The sequence below is a fragment of the Mixophyes fleayi genome, chromosome 7, assembly GCF_038048845.1.
Source record: "Mixophyes fleayi isolate aMixFle1 chromosome 7, aMixFle1.hap1, whole genome shotgun sequence".
Taxonomy (NCBI): domain Eukaryota; kingdom Metazoa; phylum Chordata; class Amphibia; order Anura; family Limnodynastidae; genus Mixophyes; species Mixophyes fleayi.
Window position 1 is genome coordinate 145,971,515 of NC_134408.1, and position 22,164 is coordinate 145,993,678.

The window sequence follows — 22,164 nt, forward strand, 5'->3', positions numbered from 1 at the left end:
AGACAAACCATGTAGTGATGCAAGAAGTGCAAATGCATTTCTTTCCTTTTTTTGCATGCAGGGAATATACTGGACAGCTTAATTAGTACACTGCAATTTAGAGTTGAGCTGGGACACACTCCCTCCTAACTCTAAATCTGTCAATATATATCAAATCTGCCCCTGCAAAATAAATATATATATATATATATATATATATACCGTATTTCCCCTTGTATAAGACCGCTTCCATGTATAAGACGCACCTTAATATTAGCCACGAAATTTGAAAAAAATACTGTTAAAAAGTGTGCTGAGACTGCAGGGGCTTACTGCCGGCGGCTGCACACTATGTGCAGGTCCGTTCGGCAGAGACAGGCAGGGAGAGTGTGTTGGCCAGCTGCTCTGATTGCAATCAGTTGGTGCAGGTCGCGGGTTGGAAGAGACAGAGGTTGTGCTGCTCTGCGCTAGGAAAAGTCGGTGCCTTTACTGTCAGAGTGTGCTGGCCGGCTGCTCTGATTGCAATCTGATTCAGAGCAGCCGGCCAGTACAATCTCCCTGCCTGTCTCTGCCGAATGGACCTGCCCATAGTGTGCAGCCGTCGGCAGCAAGCCCCTGCAATCTCGGCACACTCCTCAGTGGAACGGACCTGCAATCGCTTCCCCCCCCCCCCCCCCTGGATCCCCGCTGCCACTGTATAAGACGCACCCCATTTTTAGACCCGAAATTTTTAGAAAAAAGGTGCGTCTTATACATGGGGAAATACGGTGTGTGTGTGTGTGTGTGTGTGTATATATATATATATATATATATATATATATATATATAAAGACTTGGCCACGATCAATCACCTAGACTTAGGCAGCCTGTGACTCTCCAGAAGTTATGGTGCTACATGTACCAGCCTGCCTTGTTACCCAGGTCACAGACAGAGGCTGCCAACATGTTTTAACATAATATGAAACATTGTTGGAAAGCTATCCAGCTCTATCTGCAGCTATTAATTTCTCTGCATGGTATATAAAATATTTACTACAGTTACTGTTTCTTACCAGCCTTCCAGCTTCATTGTTATGGAGGTCTATCAACGTTCGTATGTCGCTTTTCCCCTTCTTCCGTTTTGCATCCATGAACTGCCGCGACTTCTCGTACCCATATTCTACATCGTCTCCACAGCCTCCCCACTCCCAGGCAGAGCCATCAACTCCGGGTCCAATCGCAAGAGGCGGAGGAGGTCCCCAATTCCGCGTCACCTCACAACCACACTGCATCAGCTCCCCCATGCTGCAGGCTTGTGTCACTGCATGGATCACCCCAGCGGTTGTGATTGCGTAGACAAACGCTGTCTCACGGATATCTGCAGGCATCAGATCACAGAAAACAAAATTAATTGTTAGCTGTATTATATCCTAGTTATATCCCAGTAACTTTTCTAAATATTCACATGCCATTTACTCCAAGTTCAAATCAGCTTCTAGAAATAATATATTTTATACAGGCTCTGAAGCAAATTGTATCTTCTTGTGTTACAATATCACTCTTCCGTTCTTGGCTTTTGTTCATAAGCTTGTGTTTTTGGTTTTGCCAAATAGACGACATTGCGAGTCACAATATACACCAGTTGTAACAGAATACATCCAAAGTCAATCATATACTTATTTAATCTCTTAATAATTACAAAGTGTCCATCCTGAGGACACAAAAGCATCTGTCACATCAATCCAAATACAGAAATGAAAGTTTGTGACAACTGATGAGACCAGGATTACATCACATATTTTTCACTTAGACTTGTATATTCATTTAAACTGTGGTACAATACAGAAACAATGTTGCATTCTGTTGCTTACATTGAATTGTATTATCTATACAGTGAACTCTTTGGGCCTGATTCATCAAGGCATGTATTTTGAGTGCAACCCGAGTTTAATATTGTACGCCCGTATTTAGGCTTTGTGCGCACCCGAATTCATCAAGGCGCGGATTTCAAGATACGTGTGTTTTTGAAATCAGAGGCAGGTATGCTGTACTCTAGTACAGCGGACGCAGCAGGATGCCTCTAATACCTATGTAGATTATGAATTCACAAAAGAATGCACAGGAAAATAAAATAAAATCTTGCATTTTTGTTACCTGATAATAATAAAGGAATTAATGTTAAAACAGTTAAGAAAAAAACAAGTATTTTTTGTTATTTATTTTTTCCATGAAACACATTTATTAGAATGTTGTTAACGTCTACTGAGCATAAAATTCATTTTACAGTTGTACATTATTGCAAACATAGGTCATCACTACTGATCAGGAATTAGGCTGGCGCAAGTGATGCGGCAGAAAAGCAAGTAACTTACATACATTCGGACGTGGCTGCATGTGCTCGAGTTTGTCATGCCCTTATTGTACATTGACTATGTAAAAACGCCCCTTCCTCCTCCAATTCACTTCCCTAAATCATAGGCTGTAGTAAGTGTCCTTTGCGCTCGCAGACGCATGGAGCAGGGCTGCGTTCACGGACGTTTCTGCCTATTCTGGGCATGCGCAGAGTGATTCAAAATTGGCACATACATGCCTTGATGAATCAGGCTCCTTATATATTATTGTAGAGCTTTATATATATATATATAGTTTAGTGTACGCTTTCAGTAGTCATGCAGATTGTAATAACTAAGACATGTAACTACAACTCCCAATGGACATGGCTTGATATTGCGAATGGCATTTGGGGAGCACCACACTACCTACACCTGATTGTTGATGTGAAATTCAAACAACAGTCAAATCAAAATTGAAAATATAAAGTTAAATGTAGTTAGTGTTATGTCATGTAGTATTGTTTGCATTATAGGCGGCCTCAAGAACATTCACTGATTATTAAATGATAAGTGGCACCAATAATGCACTTATTTTCACAGTACTACAGTCGTTTCTATTGGAAAGTGCGTAAATTATCAGGAGTTTCAGGAGGTAGAGGGATTTAGTGAGGTATCACAAGTTTTACAAGGGAGGGTGCACAACCTCAGCAAAATGAAGTGTATTGTTATCTTGAGGTTGTCCTAATGCATTGCTGGCTGCCCAGAGAATAATATACATGGTCAGCTGTAAACCACTAAAAGGTGGTCCCAGGAGAGGGCTGTCTGCTGATGCAGGAGTGCCACAAGTTATGTCCTGTTTCCCACCATGCCTTTTCCAGATATGAGCCTTCCTAGAAGCTAGAACAAACATAGTTAATCTATAACTCTGCAGCCTTTGCATAGCTGCCAACTGTCCCTAATTTTCAGGAGTACGTCCTGGGTTGGAAGTTTTACAGATCATCTCCTCCACCTTTGGTAAATTCTTTATTGAAGCAGCAAATTCGTGAAAAATACAGGTGTGTCTTCTAACAAAAAACACTGTGGCATGCTATAAGAGTCATTTTTGTATTTACCATTTTCACTCTAGGTTTTTTCCTTCAGGCTGCTATTAATGATATATGATTTTGGACTACCATGGCAACCACAGTTACATGGCACATGAGGTAGTGAGCAGTGAGGCTTTGGAATGCCCCTCTGAGTGCTGTCTCCCTTCCCCCCCCCTATCACATGACATACGGAGAGCGGTGAGCCTCTTTCTGTGTAGAAGACTGACTGTATCTGTTAGCAATTAAATATGTCTCCCACATACAAAAAATTTGCCCCCCTCCCCCCTGGATAACTTCCCTTTACATGACACCGAAATCCACATGCTTGAAATCTTGGTAGTTTTCCCTGCAGAGATGTTGCAGGATAAACGAGGATGCTGCAAACCCGTCCATAGTAGAGCTGTAGTATACATTACCAGAAGGACTTCAGTACTAGAGTGGGGGTTTCCTGGGATGGCCCCCCTGTTTGCTGTACTTTGCGGCCATATTTAATTAGCGACAGCTCCACTAAAGGTGAAGTTATCCTTTAATCCTGTTCCAGCCAGCTTCCTATACTCCAAGACATTCAGAAACAATCTGAGCTCAAAACCAACCAATTGGGAACTAAATTGCTAAATCTAACCCATAGTCTCTGCCGTGTATTTTTCGTGCAGTGAAGAGTCTCTGAAAGGTTTGAAGTCTTGCAGGGATCCTTCAGCAGGTGCCCCTAGGCAAAGATATAACTCAGGAATCAGACATATAGGAAGGCGTCAGGGACATTCCATTCCCATCATGCTCACTTTAGAGACTCACTTTTCATGTCCATCAAATTCCCCAGTGAAAGAGAAAAATCTTCTGCAGTCACTGAATGCGACTAAAATTGGGGAAAGCGGAGAAAAGAGTGTGCAGTGTGTAAACTGTAAGTTCACAGATTCTGTCATAGGCCAACTGGTGTTATCACCAATAAACTGACCTGACCCCTTCATAGAATTAATCCTGAAATTTAGGGGCCCTGTAGCAAATTGGCTTGTCCTTACAAGCTGCTTATCAGCAACACTCCATCAGTACAGACACCCACCCATCTCAGACTGTGCCGCATCTCGGACATATTATTCAATATTATCCAACATTGCAACACAGTTCTGACAGCTGCCTCATTCCGCTCAACTTGAATCTGATTGCAACGTATATGCAGCTAGCCTATGTCTAAAGACTCGGAATACTACTGCTAAATTACACATGTGCATTCCATATGTAACGTCTGATTCAGCCACATTCGCCGCTCATCTTGTTTGAAAATATGTTCGCCACGCAATTGGTTGCTATGGGTAACACCTCCACTTTTCCTTTTTAGCTTTAGTTAATATGCGCAAGTCATTCAATTGAAATTAATAATTTGTGTCCGACGCTAATTTTTTGTTTTTTGCATACTTTATCATGAAGGTATTTTTTATGTTCATATCTGATTTAATTGATGGAATCCAAAAATAACTAGTTTAACCGATCTTTTGACACCTTCAAATATATTTCTTTTTTTTTAACATAACGTTCCTAAGATCAGAACAGATGTAATATATATGCGATATGTTCCTGAGGCCTTTTGTGAAATAAAATCCTTACACTAATTATTGTACACAGTCAATTACAAATTGATACTATTGTATTGTAGGACAAGTTATGTGTATGATTGACATGGACTATGAAGAATATTTGTGAAAAGTCCTGCACTGATTCTATATAGTGGGCAGCCTTGGTCTGGGTCACTGGGCTACCTACATTTTTCTCCTTTAAAATATTGCTAATAGGCTGCTGAGCTGAGTCTTGCCCTCCAGGTTAAAATTTGCCAGCCACCGTCCTCTCCCAACATTTATCTCATTTCAATAATGAGATAAGAAGAGATGAGATGATGTTTTTGCACTGCTAGTAACACTGGGCACATCAGCCTACTCCTTACTATGCAAATAACGCGCTCACTACACCCAACTGTGCTCAGCAGCCAATGCAAACGTCTGCTCCTTAATAACCAATGTCATTGTGCTCTGAAGACTCGCGCTACTACCTGGAAATCTAGGTGCATTCGTGCAATTTGCTGCACACAGAGCCAACAAAGAGAATTTTGTGCTGCACTTTGGCCATTTGGCCCTTCGTACGTAGAATCTGTGCAACATTACTACAAACGTCACAAAAGAAAAAGAACACTTTGAAAAATAACCTATATGCCCCATTTGTACGGTGCTCAAGTTTGAATCAATGTCTCCTTACTGTATAGCCCAAATAATTTACCTGCAGCAGCAGGAGCCCTACTCCAACAGACATCTCTGCTCATTAGATCTTTCATGCCAGCTAAAAATGTTTCCTTTATACAATTTACCTTTGCTTTGTCATCCAAATCAAATACTACCTTTGCCAAATCCTTTAGTATTAGCTGCTAAATATATCTTGAATTATAACTTTTGTAAGAAGCGGAGGAGGAAGCGGTGGGTTGAAAGCGAGTGGTTTCTCTGCAATACAGGAACCATTATGCTATTTAAATGCTATAGTAAGATCTTGCGGCATCCAAACCCAGTGCCAGATTATCACAGGGTACTTATGTATTGATACCTCTTGGCCTCTTTTCTTAAGTAGGACCCAAAAATGAAGAGGGGGGGGGGGGTGTTCATAAGCATTTTGCTTAATGTTAATTATTCATTATTTTGCTGCTTAAAGTGGATCTGACACCTACACACAGCTACGGTATTGAATAAATAGTTGAACAGATAACATATAATCCAACATATATTTAAATTTGCCTACATAACGTTTGCCAACTTCTGGTCAAGTGTAGTCATGAGTATAAATGAGTGGAAACATCCCATGTACTCTGTGTTGTCATGTCCCCTGCACTTCCTCCTTGGTTCTCCCCTCCAGGATACCCCAAGAGGAGAAAACAATACATGTGTGATTCTGTTAAGCGCCTTTAATAAAATTAATATTAGTTTTGTCTTTATTTATCGAAGACCATGTATTACTGAGCTGAATAATATGCCTGTAATAACTGGAGTGTTTATAGTTCATTATTTATGTGTACTATGCTGTCTTTCCATCCTCTCCAGGAACTTGGGTGGAGTTATTCTAACGAAAGAAGCAGCTAGTGACTGACAGCTAGGCAGACTTGCTTTGCAGAAATGCACTATGTGGATTGGTCGAATCATATATAAGAACAGCAACTCAGCTGCAATGGAATGTCAGGTTAACACTTATAATGTACAGGTAGTAGACAAAAATAGAAACACCGCACAAATGTAGCTTATGCTTTAAATAAGCAAATAACATCTCAGAGTCATGTTTAAAGAAGCGGAGTGTCTTGCTCTCTATAATTATGACTAATATGGCTGCAAGAGCAGACCTCTGTGACTTTCAATCACTCCCTGAGCAACGTATAAGGAGATATCAGCCTGGAATCTGATGAAGAAACATCATCCGCAAAGGGTAACAGTGGTCAGAAAAGCATTCTCCATAATAGTGACATAATAATTGTAAGCTTGCAAGCAGGGTCTTCTCACCTCTTTGTATTACCCAGTATTATTTATTACGTGTTTGTTCCTATTTGTGAAGGGCTACGGAATTTGCTGGTGCTATATACATAAATGATGATGATATCCATACCATAATAGCATAATGTCATGGTTCGGTTGCTCATCAGATTTGGCAATGCTCATTTTCCAGTTATGTGGTACAAAGTGCAGAAGCAATGAACAGAGCAATGAAGGAAGGTGATATTTTTAGATGAAGCATCCTTCACCATGTTGTCAACAAATGGACAACACCCTTAAGGACGCTACAGCCTTGAGTGCTTGTTTCCAATAGTGAAGGGTTCTGGTGGTTCCGTAATATTGTGAGGGTGTCTCCTGGTATGATTTGGGTGCAGTCATTGCTAATCACTACTGAATGGTACCAAGTGATCATCTTCACCTCATTTGTAGAATTTATTTTCTGAGCCCCAATCCACAGAGCATGTGTGGTCACCTAGTGGTTTGATGAGCATTATTATTATTATCGTAGATTTTTTTTCAGTGCTCAGCAGCGCCCTACAGTAGGGAATACATTACATAGATAAAACAGGGACATGCAAGCCTGTTGCCTACAACTACCTCTTGCATGTTACTCAGCATTACTATTAGTGGCATAATTACTGGTCATTAATACTACTGTGCATATTACTGGTATATAACTACTAGTGTTGGCATATTACTGGACATTAATACTATTGTGCATATTACTGGGCACTACTACTACTGATAGCATATTATGAATGGTAAGCTGTATGAGCGTTAGGGTAGTACAGTGGATGAAGGGGGGTGTAATTTCATTCTTTGCCTCAGACATCTGAAAAGCTAGATTTTCCACTGGCAGTATTATGGGGTACATAACCCCTAGAGTTCAGGGTGGTCTTTCTTTAAATGCATATAACATAATCCTTTAAGGACATGATTTCACCTCATAAAACGTTTTAATTCTACCAAGTTCAAAAGTCAATAATTAAGACTTTAACCGAGTTTACAAGTCAGACAGCCATAAATCCCAAATTAGTGTTTTTAATTCATAAATGGCGGCTGAGTGCTGCTTAATAGACCCATTTGGGACAGTAAAGCGCAGCTATAATGATTACCTCCCACCGAACACAAAGATGTCATGTAGGACAAAGGGAAGATGGAGACCACAAGAGAGGAGCACCACACGGCTGGTATAGAGACTAACTTATAACACTTCCTCAGGGGAACAGTAAATTACACGGCAGACAAGAAAACATTCTTTTTCTATATTAAACCCACACATTGTCTCGGAGCATTCATAATTACTTCATTACAACACCGGGGGAACATGTCTAAGCAGTAAAGCTGAGGACTTATGTAAAATGTAGCAATAATCTTATTCCTGCCTGCAGGGAAGAGAGATGCGGCAGGCAAAATAACTTCTACCAGATCAACAACAAAACTCGGGAAGAACCGAGATTTCCAATTGTCCCATAGTGCAGACGCTGCACCACATACAAATAATAATATGTGGGTTTCATTAAACACATGCCTAATTGTACCCAAGATGGTGACAACATTGCTGTTCTCGGCAAACAAGACATTGGGCTAGATTTACTAAACTGCGGGTTTGAAAAAGTGGAGATGTTGCCTATAGCAACCAATCAGATTCTACCTGTCATTTTGTAGAATGCACTAAATAAATGACAGCTAGAATCTGATTGGTTGCTATAGACAACATCTCCACTTTTCCAAACCCGCAGTTTAGTGAATATACCCCATAGGGTCTATTTATGACCATTCACCTTTTGTTCATTATCATTGCTATTGCAATGATAAGAAATGGATTAGCATGGCTATTTATTATATTTGATTAGCCAGAACAACGGAGCCAGAACAGCAGCTTTGATAGGAACCTGTAGCGGCAAAGAATCTATAGTACGCTGATCCCAATCACTTCCAGGTTCTGACCTGGCCTTTGCGCTGAGCATGCGCGGCCATCAAGTCAAGCTTTACGGAGCTTGGTAAATAGGTTAAGACAGGTCAATTCATAATAATGGGAACTATGGTAGTTTGCTTAATGCAGGAGATACCTCTGATATTTCCTGGATTAGGCTAATTTTAAATAGCAAAATAACCTAAACCAGGCAGAAATATACATTTCTGCATGTTTTTTAAGCTTGATAAATAGCCCCCATAGGAAAAAAGTTATCTCCAGAACCTCCTCATGACCACACTGCCCATCGAGTGAACATTTGAAGTCTAACATATGAATACATTGTTAATTTTGCTTTAGTATGATACACACACAGTTATGCACAATAATCTTTAGGCTTCAGCCGTTACCGTGGATTACACTCTGGATCCATTCAGACACCTACTAAATAAATCCCACTCCTGTTTTGAACGATTCATGTGCAAGAGTAGCATATTACCAGTAAGTAAATTAATTAAAAAAGAGTTGTATCTCACAGAACCATAATGATTTTGCTCATGAAGGAAAGACAGCTGCCCCCTTGCCCCAGAAATACCCTCTTATTTGGACAAAGTACCCTTTCCCCTACTGCTTCTTACCTTGTGTGGAGCATGTGGGAGGAGGGAAGGCGGCAGGTAGAGCTGGGGGGGTAACCGTGCTGCTCCTTTGTGTCAATGACAGACTGGGAAGTGCGGTGCTGGGATGTGCGACACTCTTAGCCAATCACTGACACAAAGAAGCAGCAGCCTTAAGCCTCAGTACAGGTAAAAAGCATGCAGGACGCACTCAGTTTAATTTACATTATTAACACATCTCCTCTTCCCTAGTGTCAGTGAATGAAGAAGGGGGTGTGTTTAATTTAAATCCATAGGGCGGCAGGGGTGGCAGGAAAAGTAAAAATACTAAATGAGTGACATGATCTCACTTTTTCTGTGTTTTAGGTGCTCACGTAATGCTGGCGCTCTTAGCTTGCCTAATAGCAGCACCGTCCCTGCATTCCTGCCGAACAGTCCAGGTTATAGCGGAACAGCCCTTATTTACGGCTGTTTAAAGGAGACCGTTTTACTGAAATGGCGGAAAGGGGGGAGGGCATCATATGGGCAAGTCTGACCCGATTTTTACATTCTGAAATGTGTAGAGGTATGGTGATTGCAGTTACATAATCTAATGTGGTGTTAGTATAAGAGAAACTCATAGGTAAACCAAAGGGGGTTTCTAGTACCTGGAAACCCCCCTCCAAGCCTGGGGCACTGTATATTTGAGGTGGCTGGACCCTGCTCCCGATTCAGACAGCTCTGCTTGAAAAGGGAGAGCTGTGTGCACCTAACAGTAGTGCATGCAGCATTGCCTATGTATATTATGGGGATAGGAAGAGTTGGAGAGCAGCCAAGCACTGTCTAAAATTATAGCTACGCCCCCATGCATGCTGGTCACGCCCACTGGCGGCATGGTGTGGAAACCCCCCTCTACAAATCCTGCATTTGCCCCTGAAGCTGCACTCAGGATGGGTGGAATGATGTGTTTCCCTTTGTGAATGGTATAATGTTGGATAAATGCTGGTACATCATTACTTATAGGACTTGATCATATCCAGATTTACCAATATTGTTAAAGAAAACCTGTCAAACTGTTTTAGAAAATCTAACAGTACAGGCTGACTAAAAACCTATTTGCAATGTAAAGTTATTGCTACATAGACTAATATTTAGAAAAACATCATCTATAAAACACTGCCACTCCCTCTCTGTCATAAATGGCTTAGTTATTATTAAATATTGGTGGGGGCAGATGTTCCTATTTCATAGAATGAAAAGCATTCAACGCTTGGCTTCAGTCTTTCTGTGACTAGTCATTGAGGGAAGCATCTATGATGTCCAGCAGTGAATTTGCCCCTGCCCTTTAACAGGTGCTAACGATATAAATCCTGCCAGGCATACACGCGTCTCTCTGCTGGTCTGCCTCAGCCGCTTTTGCGCAACTGTCCTTACTGTACTCGACCCATGTTAGACCTCCCCTTCCCACCCCCATCCTGCCTCATTAGTTATAAGGAGGCGAAAGTGTCAGATTTGCAAATATGTGCGCTGTCTTTGTGGGCGTGCACAGTGCAAAATTCCTTAATTTATGCTACACAAACTGGCGTAGGTTCATCTCCATCCACATCAGGCCCATCGTGCCCAAGGGGCTGTTACCAGAGAGCCACCAGCCATGTGAAGATACTGCAGCAGTAGTGCTCACAAGCAGAACTTGCCTGTCAAATTTCTAACTTTAGACAAGGTGACAACCTCATAGCAGATTTCACGATTATCAAGGTGGCAAAGACGTGGCTCTTACATTGTCCGCAATGCTCCGGAATCAATTATTGCAAAAGGAAGAAGTATGGGACAATCCTTATACCAATCACCTGTGCTTCCTCCTGCACTCTAAAGGGCATATTCAATTAGGGTTCCGGTCCGCGGCAACGCACGTTACAGTGGAAAGTGCGCACTATTGCCGGTAATATGGTACTGCAATAACGCAGATTTTTGTACACAACCCTATGGGCTGCGAACGAAAATCCACGTTATTGCGGTACCGTGGATTACGTTTGCGGCCCGTTCCGGTACAATCCCGCGGACCGGAATCATAATTGAATATTTCTCCAAGTGCGGTAACCAACAGCATGATTATAGGAACCAGGAGGGAGAGGAAGCATATCCCTCCTCAATACCAACTCTACATGTGCTATCAGTGGCAATAATAAAGTCACTGCAGGAGGAAACACAATCTAATACATATACCAGTCACCTGCTCTTCTTTCTGCATTCACAGTGCAATAACAGACAGCTTGGCTATATGTAAGTATATTTCCTCTCCAGTTCCTACTCTACTTGTGCTGTCAGTGGCAGTGTTGCTAATACAGTCACTGCAGGAGGAAATACAATCTGATATTTACACCAATCACCTGCACTTCCTCCTGCACTCATAGTGCAGAAACAGACAGCATAGTTATAGGAAGCATATTCCCTCTCCAGTTCCTACTTTACTTGTGTCAGTGGCAGTGTTGATAACATAGTCACTGCAGGAGAAAACGCCATCTGTTATTTACATCAATCTTCTGCGCTTCCTCCTGCACTCACTGTATTAACAGCACAGTAACTGACATCATGAATCCAAGTGCCATAAAGGGAGAGAAAGTTTATTCATTCGCCAATACCTACTCTCAAGCTGCAAATACAGTCACTCTAGGAGGAAGTTTAGGGAGGGTCCATTGTGTGGGTAGTGCTCCTCTGGGGCAAGGGGGTTGCAGCCTAAGGGCTAGATTTGCTAAGCTGCGGGTTTGAAAAAGTGGGGATGTTGCCAATAGCAACCAATCAGATTCTAGCTGTCATTTTGTAGAAAGCACTAAATGAATGAAAGCTAGAATATGATTGGTTGCTATAGGCAACATCCCCACTTTTTCAAACCCGCAGCTTAGTAAATCTAGCTCTAAGTGTTAAGAACACCCCTGCTGATATAGAAAGATTACAAACGAATTGTCCTGTTGACAGTTAGGCCTCTATAACTGCTATATATTACTTAGTTGTTTTCAGTTATTTGATGCCTTTATATAGTAGTTGCTTTGCTGAACTAATAAAATATATGAAAAAAAATCACTGCAAGCCAACGTTAATCTTTCCACCCCTCTCTGCTTGTGATGACATTTTGTTTATCTCAACAAATTTTATCTTACCAAGAAATCTCATGTCATCACCGACTATTCTAGTATTTAATTACGATAATAGTATGAATATGTAACAAAAAAAGCACTTCCAGAAATAGTGAGTTATTCTAGCTCGGGGCCACATCAAATCCCATATAAATAATGTTGAAATATGTCTTGCTGCTAGTAATTAACATTGTACAAGGCAGTTGCTAATCTTTATAGCTGACACCTCCTGGAATCATGACATGCGGTTACCTTGCTGAAGGATCTTTCCAAAGTACTTGTTGTGACTGGTGCAGTTCCACCGCCTTGACCTGAACTGGTACTGACACTCGCGTACTCCCATTTTGGCACCCTTAGCCACCTCACTAACGATCTCTGGTTCCGTCTGGCACAGCTCCGCCTGCTTGCCAGCCAGGCGCTTGGTTTTCCTGCAGATGCTGTTAGGGTCCATCACCAAGGGGCTGCCAACTGCCCTGCCAGATGAGTAAAATAAAGGGAGAAAATAAGTGAAGGAGAGAATGAGATCCCTGCTAGTAAAGCTGTGAGAGGAGTTTAGCTTAAAACTGTCATACAAAGCACTGCTTGTTACAATGATCTGACTCAATGTTCTTTACAAGCTGCCCAATGTTTTACTATCGAGTAACCTGCCAAGGGACCTCCGATCTCTGCGGCCGGAGAAACAGCACCCCCCGCTGCCTCCTTCCCTCCTCACCCTGAGACAACACCCCATCTCTCGTCTGTGAAGGGGGAAAGCACAACAAAGCGGACAGTACACTGTGTTATTTGGGAGCAGTGCAATAATATTAGTAAAGTATATAAAGACAAACCAATATTTTCTCTTGTCTGCAATGTCAAACTCAGCACTGAAAAGGAGTCCAGCAATTGTTTCGCTTATATGACCGTATCAGAATTAAATTACGGTAGAGGGGGTTGCCGCCTTCAGATGACTTTAATTTTTATTGGTTTCTACGAGGCCACCAGCAGTTATACTGAGTACATTACCGTACTTGTCAACCTCTGTCCATGTCGTTATATCAGTTAGCGTTAGTTATTTTTGTTGTCCTGTAATATTACACAAAGTTTCTCACTGGATACAGTCTAATGCAGAGCCCAGGTAAATGAAAATAAACCATGTTATCGAATTATATAACTAGATGGCACAGGTGAAAGATAAAGCAATGTATTTAGTACAAGCCTCAGGAGGGAGCGTACAAGCCAATAAATAATAATCATTATCACAAAGTCATATTCAAAGTCAATGTGGAATCCCAAAATAGATCCGTTATGTAAAGTGATTCATAAACTGGTAAATGACTTAAACACATATGGCAAACTTGGCACAAGCCTGATGCAAGTTTCCAAATTGGTGACGATGATTGACAGCTGCATCTTTGCGCTGGAGGAATCAAAACGCTTGATTGATTTAAAGTTGCATGTATCTTAAAAAGCACGCAACTCCAAATACAGCCCTACCAAGGTAAGTGTATAGATGCATTTTTACGTTAGACTCTGTGGGATAAATTTACTAAAGCTTCTACAAAGGAAAAGCGGAGGTGTTGCCCATAGCAACCAATCAGATTCTAGCTATCCGTTTCTAGAACGTACAAGATGAATGATAGCTAGAATCTGATTGGTTGCTATGGGAAACACCTCCTCAATTCCTTTTTAGAAGCTTTAGTAAATCTACCCCTGTATCAGGCCCAATGTACTTAAATGTGCTGTGCAATGACCTGCAGGAGTGAGTTAGCCCTGAAGTTGGAAGAAATACTGCAATACTATAATACCAAGGATGTTACTTGATAACTGAACAAGGAGAATTAAATTAACCAAAATTAAATAAATAAAAAAACGGAACTTATTTATCAGTGTACTGTCAGAGCTGTTATAAAGTCTCGTTGAGAACTTTATTAAAGGAAGAATTTACTTAACGTCATTTTCCACTTTTTGTTTAATCAAAATAACTCCAAAAATGACAATACTTCATTGTCCCAAATCCTTAATGTGCCAAAAAGGGATTTTTTTTTTTCAAATGCATGCGATTTTGGCCGAATTAAAAAATATGATTTGTCACTGATGTTCTAAAAATGTCAGAGCTTTTCCCATTCGTTTCAATAGTCAATGCATTTCAATGGTGTCTCCAGTATGTGGGCTACATATAGAAACCCCATTGAGAGAAAAGGATCGACGCAAATGAATGGGCAAATCTGCATGAAGCTCCAGAGCATTGTTAATTGTTTTTTACCACGTAAATAAAGATGCAATTAGTCTGTATTGATGTGTAGCAATTGGGCAGCGTGGGTAACTGCTTCTGAATGGCAAAGGTGATTCCTGGCGTGGATCATTTAGGTGGCGGCCAGGGCTAGGGATTATATCAGGCTTCATACTGTAGGTGGAATTTTCTACTTTTTACCACTTGGACAATGACGACTTAAGACAGAAGAAAGAAGAACAGAAGATTTTCTTTATATTTCCCATTGTACTACAACAGATCTAGAATTAAGATTATATTTTTTATTTAAAAAATTAGCAAAAAGGAATAGGGAATGTTTTCTTTCAATTAAAGTTTATTTTAAAATTCTGTATGATGGAGTTAGGAACCTAAATACCACTTTGCCAAGCAGGGTTGGTATTCCCTGATGGGGGTTGGGCATGTTGTTTTTTGAAGTCCCACCACCATTGAGGCAGCAACCCTGCGTTGACCAGTCTCAGGCTGGGTTTTGGTATGACAGGGGTAACCCAGATTCGTTGGTCTTCCTTTTTTAGTTTAAACCAGCCCAGGCTCTCTGTCATTGGAGCTGATAAATATTTACATAAAAGTTTTGCCTCAAAGTTTTGCCTCAAACCAGTGAACTTTTCTAATCAATCCCTTTTATATTCCCCCTGTCTGATACACCAAAGAAACCAATGATTGCAGTCATTTTGAGATGTCTAACAATTTTTTGGGAGAGGTTTGAAAAATTGGTGACTTATGATCAATTTAAAGTTAACACATTTATTAGCAAACCAACCTAAAAATCACTTTAACAAATAGCGTTTTTAGCAGTATTTCTGTAAATTCACCTTCAGTAGTTCTCTCAGCTTAGACTTGTGTGGCCACAAGATAAGATCACATTTCTCTACCTTCCTTTACCCCAGTAAAAGGGTGGGAAGGAGCCTTTGTTTTGTCATAAAAACTCAGATCCTTTCCTACCAAGTAAACAGTGATATTCACACTATAACGATACAACAATACTGTACATGTACTGATAACTTAGACTATTTTTTTAACATAAATGAGTAATAGAAATATGTTAAGATTCATGTTTGTCTATGGTTAGTTTGTGGGTTTTGATTTAGATATTCACTCGCACTAGCATAGTGATGGGCACAATTCCTTGGTTAATATTATGTTTTCCTGCTACTACTTAGCATTTTGGCTTATTTTATGTTGCTATATTTTGGTATGCTTACTTCCATCGTTGGCTTTTCTGATGTCTCGTAAAATCAGCTATATGTTGTCTAACTACTTTCAGATGGAGGAGGGGAGAGGGCACGCCAACTAAAATATATATTCAAGACTAACATTCCCTTTCACCTTAACAGGTTCTCAGACACGTAGGTGTACTCTTAAATGCATATTTAAATTTAACTCCCATATATAAATTTAACGTTGGCGGAATTGTAACAAAGGTCTGCTCGATGCTTTTCCGGCACCTGCTCACTGCTGCTGTGCTGTGCAGTGGTGAACAAGGCACAGAGCCGGATAGAGCCCTCAAATCGGGACAGTTGGAAGTTACTCCTGAAGGAGCTTTGGGGATCTACAGAGTTGACAAACTAAACATTAGGGAATGCTGTATTATGCTGTATTTATCAGTCCCTTACAATCTAATCCCTACCACAGCCATACATACTCATACCAGAGCCTATTTACTTAAATCAATTAACTAATCAGTGAGTTTTTGGACACCAATGCAAACACAGGGAGAACATATAAACTCCACGCAGGTAGCACCCTGGTTGGAATTGAACCTAAAGTCCCATTGTGTGATAGCAATGCTGCTGTGTCTCCATGCTACCCCTATTATAGTACCAAAGATCTATGGGCCCCTTTACTGGATCTAGAGAGTTACTGTATATATTATTTGAGTACTTAGTACAGCTTTGAAGCATTTGGTTAATAGTTCCAATCCCGCTTCCCCTGTCAGTTTTGTATTTAAATACCCCCAAGAACACCCAACCTCTCTTCCCCTGCTCATGTTTTTTTTCTGCTCTCTGTGTCACCTTTCGTCCCAAAAAATGCAGACAAATGATCTGCTCCCTGAGGCCGCTGATGATGGTGATTACACATGACAGATAAGCAGTCAGGTGCTAAAGTGTTAAAGAGATCCCCAGCTTGCTGTCAAGTGGCTGTACCCGCACATGTGATCTAATATTGTGTTACCTCACATATACGCTTGCCGGTGCTCTATCAAGTGCTGGTTCAGCAGTGATTAACCATAAATTGAGTTCCTGTAATAAAATATTTTCAGGAACATAGTTCATTTTTTCCCCACTTATCATTGTTCACCAACAAGGTGTCTGAGAATCAGATATATATTTGTAACAGAAAGCAGGCCAGCCGTACGACATGGAGTTTGCTCGCTCCATTACAATCAACCTTTTGTTTTGACTTTTGGGTGCCAAATACAAAAAAACAATTATAGGATTCTACTCCGATAATGTAATTCAAGAGTATCAAGTATTAATTCTTGGGAAATCACCATAGCAAGTTGAAAATTCCCAAAACTGGGCTGTCCTGAACCTATTATGACCAGGACCTGTCACCTACACACAGTGAAGGTAGCTATTTTGGGTCAATATTCAGCCTACCAATTCATCAGGATCTGTGGGTACAATTCCCATAGGGGTTTTAGCCCTGCACGGATTAAGCTAGGGCTGGTTCACATTAAGCCGGGGGGATCCCACAGTACGAGTCTCCCTGTTATAAAGTGGCCAACTCAGCCTAGCAACAAAGCATGATGTTGGTTATTGCTTTTGCAGGAGAACCCAATGCTCGCTGTCCTCCTGCTTCAGCCGTAGGTACTATTATATCATAGTACCAAAGATCTATGGGCCCCTTTACTGGATCTTTACTGGCTATATATTTCTTTATTTCCTCTCCCACTCATAAATGTATCAGCTCTATCTTCACCCATCTCCCAATCACAACTTCATCTATACATCTTCATCCCATCTGATATATCTTCACCCACCTACTCCCTTTCCTAATTCTTTTTTAAATTTAGTAATAGATATTAAGTTCTTATGTAACATGCCTTTCGGATGACTGGGCTGGTGTGATGCCTCCGGGTGATGTGGCATGAATGGAACTACTTTTGGAGCAGGTTGGAATGTAGCGGTGGGATCACATAATGTCCCAGTGCCCAGGAAAAATCTTTGACTACCACAACAGCTTGGTTTCAGATAAACCTAACCTGACTTCAATCTCGGACTCAGACTACTTCATCTTTCAGTCTAAACCCTTTGCTTTTGATTTAAAAGCTTGTTCCAGTTTGCTGTTCTTCTGCAATGATCATCATCATCATCATTTATTTATATAGCGCCAACATATTCCGTAGCGCTTTACAATTGGGGACAAACATAATAAACTAATAAACAAACTGGGTAAAACAGACAGGTGAGAAGGCCCTGCTCGCAAGCTTACAATCTATGGGACAATGGGAGATTGACACATGAGGTTAAGTATACATTTTGCATTTTGGCCCAGCCAGACTGCAAAGGTAAGGTGACTCATAAGCTAAATGAACCCGTCACACAACAATGTTGGTCAGGGGGTAGTTGTCTTGTGTGAAATTGTGTAAAAGGCTAAAGGTAGCGAGGTTAAGAGGGTGGCTGAGGAATATTATAAGCTTGTCTGAAGAGGTAGGCTTGAAAGCTTGTAGACCAGAGGAGAGTCTTACTGTGCGAGGGAGAGAATTCCATAGAGTGGGTGCAACCCGAAAAAAGTCCTGTAACCGGGAATGGGAGTATGTAATGAGGGTGGATGAGAGACGCAGATCTTGTGTAGAACGGAGTTGCCGAGTTGGGAGATATTTTGAGACAAGAGAGGAGATGTATGTTGGTGCAGCTTTGTTGATGGCCTTGTAGGTTAGTAAAAGTATTTTATATTGGATTCGGTACAAAACAGGCAGCCAGTGTAGAGACATACAGAGTGATTCAACAGAGGAAGAACGATTTGCAAGGAAAATCAGTCTTGCCGCAGCGTGCAAAATAGATTGTAGAGGTTTGAGTCTGTTTTTGGGAAGACCAGTAAGGAGGGAATTGCAATAGTCAATGCGGGAGATGATGAGTGCATGAATTAAGGTTTTTGCAGTGTCTTGCGTGAGATATGTGCGAATTCTGGAAATGTTCTTTAGATGTATGTAGCAGGATTTAGATATAGAGTCAATGTGGGGAACAAAGGATAGGTGTGAGTCAAGGATTACACCTAGGCAGCGAGCTTGTGGGGTTGGATTTATGGTCATGTTATCAACAGAGATAGAAATGTCAGGTATGCTCTTGTTGGTGGGTGGGAATATTATTAACTCTGTTTTGGAAAGATTAAGTTTGAGTCGGCGAGAGGACATCCAAGATGAAATGGCAGAAAGACAGTCAGTTACACGGGACAACACAGATGTCGAGAGATCAGGAGAGGATAGATAGATTTGGGTATCATCCGCATAGAGATGATACTGAAAGCCAAAGGAACTTATTAGATTTCCAAGAGAAGCGGTATAGATAGAGAACAGCAGAGGACCTAGCACTGAGCCTTGTGGTACTCCAACGGATAGGGGAAGCGGAGCAGAGGTGGCTCCAGAGAAATTAACAGTGAAAGAGCGATTAGAAATGTAGGATGAGAACCAGGATAGAACAGTGTCTTGAAGACCTAGGGATTGCAGCGTTTGTAGGAGAAGAGAGTGGTCAACGGTGTCAAATGCAGCCGAGAGATCCAGGAGAATTAGGAGAGAGTAATGGTGTTCAGTTTTAGCAGTGATCAGATCATTGACAACCTTGGTCAACGCAGTCTCTGTGGAGTGTTGAGAACGAAAGCCAGACTGAAGAGGATCCAACAGGTTGTTAGCGGAAAGAAAGCGTGTGAGGCGAGTGTAGGCAAGTCTCTCCAGAAGCTTGGAGGGGCACGGCAGCTGAGAGATGGGACGGTAATTTGATAGAGAGTTTGGGTCGGAATCTTGTTTTTTTAGAATAGGAGTAATCACTGCATGCTTGTATAGTGATGGAAAGATGTCAGTAGAGAGCGAGAGATTACAGATTTGAGTTAGAGGTGAAATGAGCACAGAAGACAGGGATCTACCAATTTGTGAGGGAATAGGATCAAGAGTACAGGGGGTAGAGTAGGAAGATAAGAAGAGCGTAGAAATTTCCTCTTCATTTGTGCGGTCAAATGAAGAGAGGGTGTCAGAGGGTAGTGGGAAGGAATTGAGCTGATTGCTTGTCGAGGAAGAGGATACCATTTCTAGTCTGATCTTGTCAATCTTGTCCTTGAACTAGGAAGCAAGATCCTGAGCACTGATAGTAGATGGAGGGTTCGGGGTGGGAGGATTGAGAAGATATTTAAATGTATTGAAAAGGTGTTTGGGGTTAGAAGCCTGAGCATAGATAAGAGATTGGAAGTATGTTTGTTTTGCAGTGTCCAGAGCATTTCAATAGGAGTGGTAGACAGAAGTATATGTGAAGAAGTCATTAGAGGTGCGAGATTTACGCCAGTGACGTTCTGCTTTACGGGACAGTTTTTGAAGATTTCATGTTGCTTTAGTGTGCCATGGTTGACATCGAAGTCGACGTGTAGTATGTAGTGTCGCTGGAGCCACTTGATCAAGGGCCGTTGCTAAGGTTTGGTGAAAATGGGGTACTGCCATCTCAGGGGATGAGAATGTAGAGATAGGGGAGAGGTGTTGAAGAGAGGTGGAAAATTGTTGAAGATTAATAGAATTCAGATTTCTGCAGGTATGAGGAGGCTTGGTAGAGTTAGACAGTAGAGAGGTTAGAGCAGTGGGGGTGAGTGAGTAGCTGACAAGGTGATGATCCGAGAGGGGGAAGGGTGTGTTAAGCAAATTAGAAACTGAGCATAGTCTAGAGAAAACAAGATCAAGTCAGTGGCCATCCTTATGAGTAGATGATTCAATCCACTGGGAGAGGTCAAGTGAGGAGGTTAGAGAGAGTAGCTTGGAAGCAGCTTTGGAAGGTGGGTTATCAATGGGGATGTTGAAATCACCCATGATGATGGTGGGGATGTGTGAAGATAAGAAGTGAGGGAGCCATGCAGAGAAATCCTCAATAAATTGTTGGTGTGTTCCAGGGGGATGATAGATCACTGCAACACGTAGAGAGAGTGGATTAAAAATGCGAATAGCATGTACTTCAAAAGATGTGAACGTGAGTGATGGAACATTTGGTAGAACTGTAAACGTGCACTGTGGGGAGAGAAGTAGTCCAACCCCACCTCCTTGTCTGCCTTCAGGTCTGGAGGTGTGGGTGAGTTGGAGGCCACCATGTGAAAGTGCTGCAGGTGAGGCAGTGTCTGATTGCATGAGCCATGTTTCTGTTATTGCCAGAAGGTTGATCAATTGTGAGCTTATATTTTTCAGCTCTGTTTATTGTATTCACCTACTTGTTGATTTCTATAAATAAAGAGATTAAAAAACAAAATAACAAAAACTTTTCTCCGGTGCTAGACCCTTCCTGCCCAATACCCTTCCGATACAAGGCAGAGGCTAGGGAGATTGATGGCTGCAGAGTCCATACTGAGAGAGAGTATCGTAGACTTAGCCGTAACCAGTATCGTATTAGAGCATGAGCCTGAGAGTGAAGCTGTGGACTACAGCGAGATGCAGAGAGGTATCAGTGATACTCTGTGTGCAGCACAGTATTGGGGTACAGCCTAACCAGGTTCTGTCAGCCTGACTTGTCAGTGAGTGCTCCCGTAGGCATCCAGAGAGAACCATGTGCGTTAGGCTTGTCCGTCTGGGAGTGACTTGTGGGCTAAAGAGGGTGAAACCAGAACAACAGAAGAAACCATGATACGACCGAGACAGAGTGACAATCCCAGGATTTGAGTGTGTGGGCCCATCGACTGATGTAATGTTACTGGGATTCATGTAACTAAGTGCTGTGTAGGAGGAAGAGATGGAATAAAAGTGATGCATTATTTCATCAGGAAGATGGTTTGGTGCCATTTATCAATGTCATTGTGCCTGTCCACCCACATTCAACTTTCATTTGTTACTAAACCTGTAAGTGCAGGGGCACTTGTTTACAGAACTACCAACCGCATCCTGGGAGAAGAGGATGTGGTGGAATGTGGATCTACAGAGGAAGATGTCAGGGGGAATATGTACCTACACCACCCTACAGACCGACAGGGACCTGCACGCTCCTAGAATGTCAGTGTAAATGTTTAAATATCATTAGTAGCTTTACACACACACACTATATATATATATATATATATATATATATATATTGGGGATTTAAACAGGTTTCAGCTCTATCTGCTGGCAAAGGGTTAAATGTCTTTGACAACAAATGAGATTTTTGAAAATCAATTTGACATGATTGCAGCAATTGTCCTGCAGGCAGCAACTCTGCTCCCGAGACCACC

At 41.5% G+C, this 22,164-nt stretch overlaps 2 protein-coding genes across 2 annotated transcripts in view; one reads left to right on the forward strand and one right to left on the reverse strand.

Moving 5' to 3' along the window:
* The window catches only part of LOC142098309 (sterol 26-hydroxylase, mitochondrial-like), a 293,770-nt gene that overhangs the window by 142,670 nt on the left and 128,936 nt on the right, over positions 1 to 22,164 (forward strand). The gene's annotated exons all lie outside the window — the stretch shown is intronic.
* WNT6 (Wnt family member 6) overlaps positions 1 to 22,164 on the reverse strand; it is a 71,417-nt gene that overhangs the window by 8,351 nt on the left and 40,902 nt on the right. The window contains exons 2-3 of the mRNA XM_075181051.1: positions 12,780 to 13,000; positions 1,032 to 1,336 (exon numbers count right to left, since the gene is read on the reverse strand). Of these exons, the coding sequence (XP_075037152.1) occupies positions 1,032 to 1,336; positions 12,780 to 13,000 (526 nt within the window). The remainder of the gene's footprint in view (positions 1 to 1,031; positions 1,337 to 12,779; positions 13,001 to 22,164) is intronic.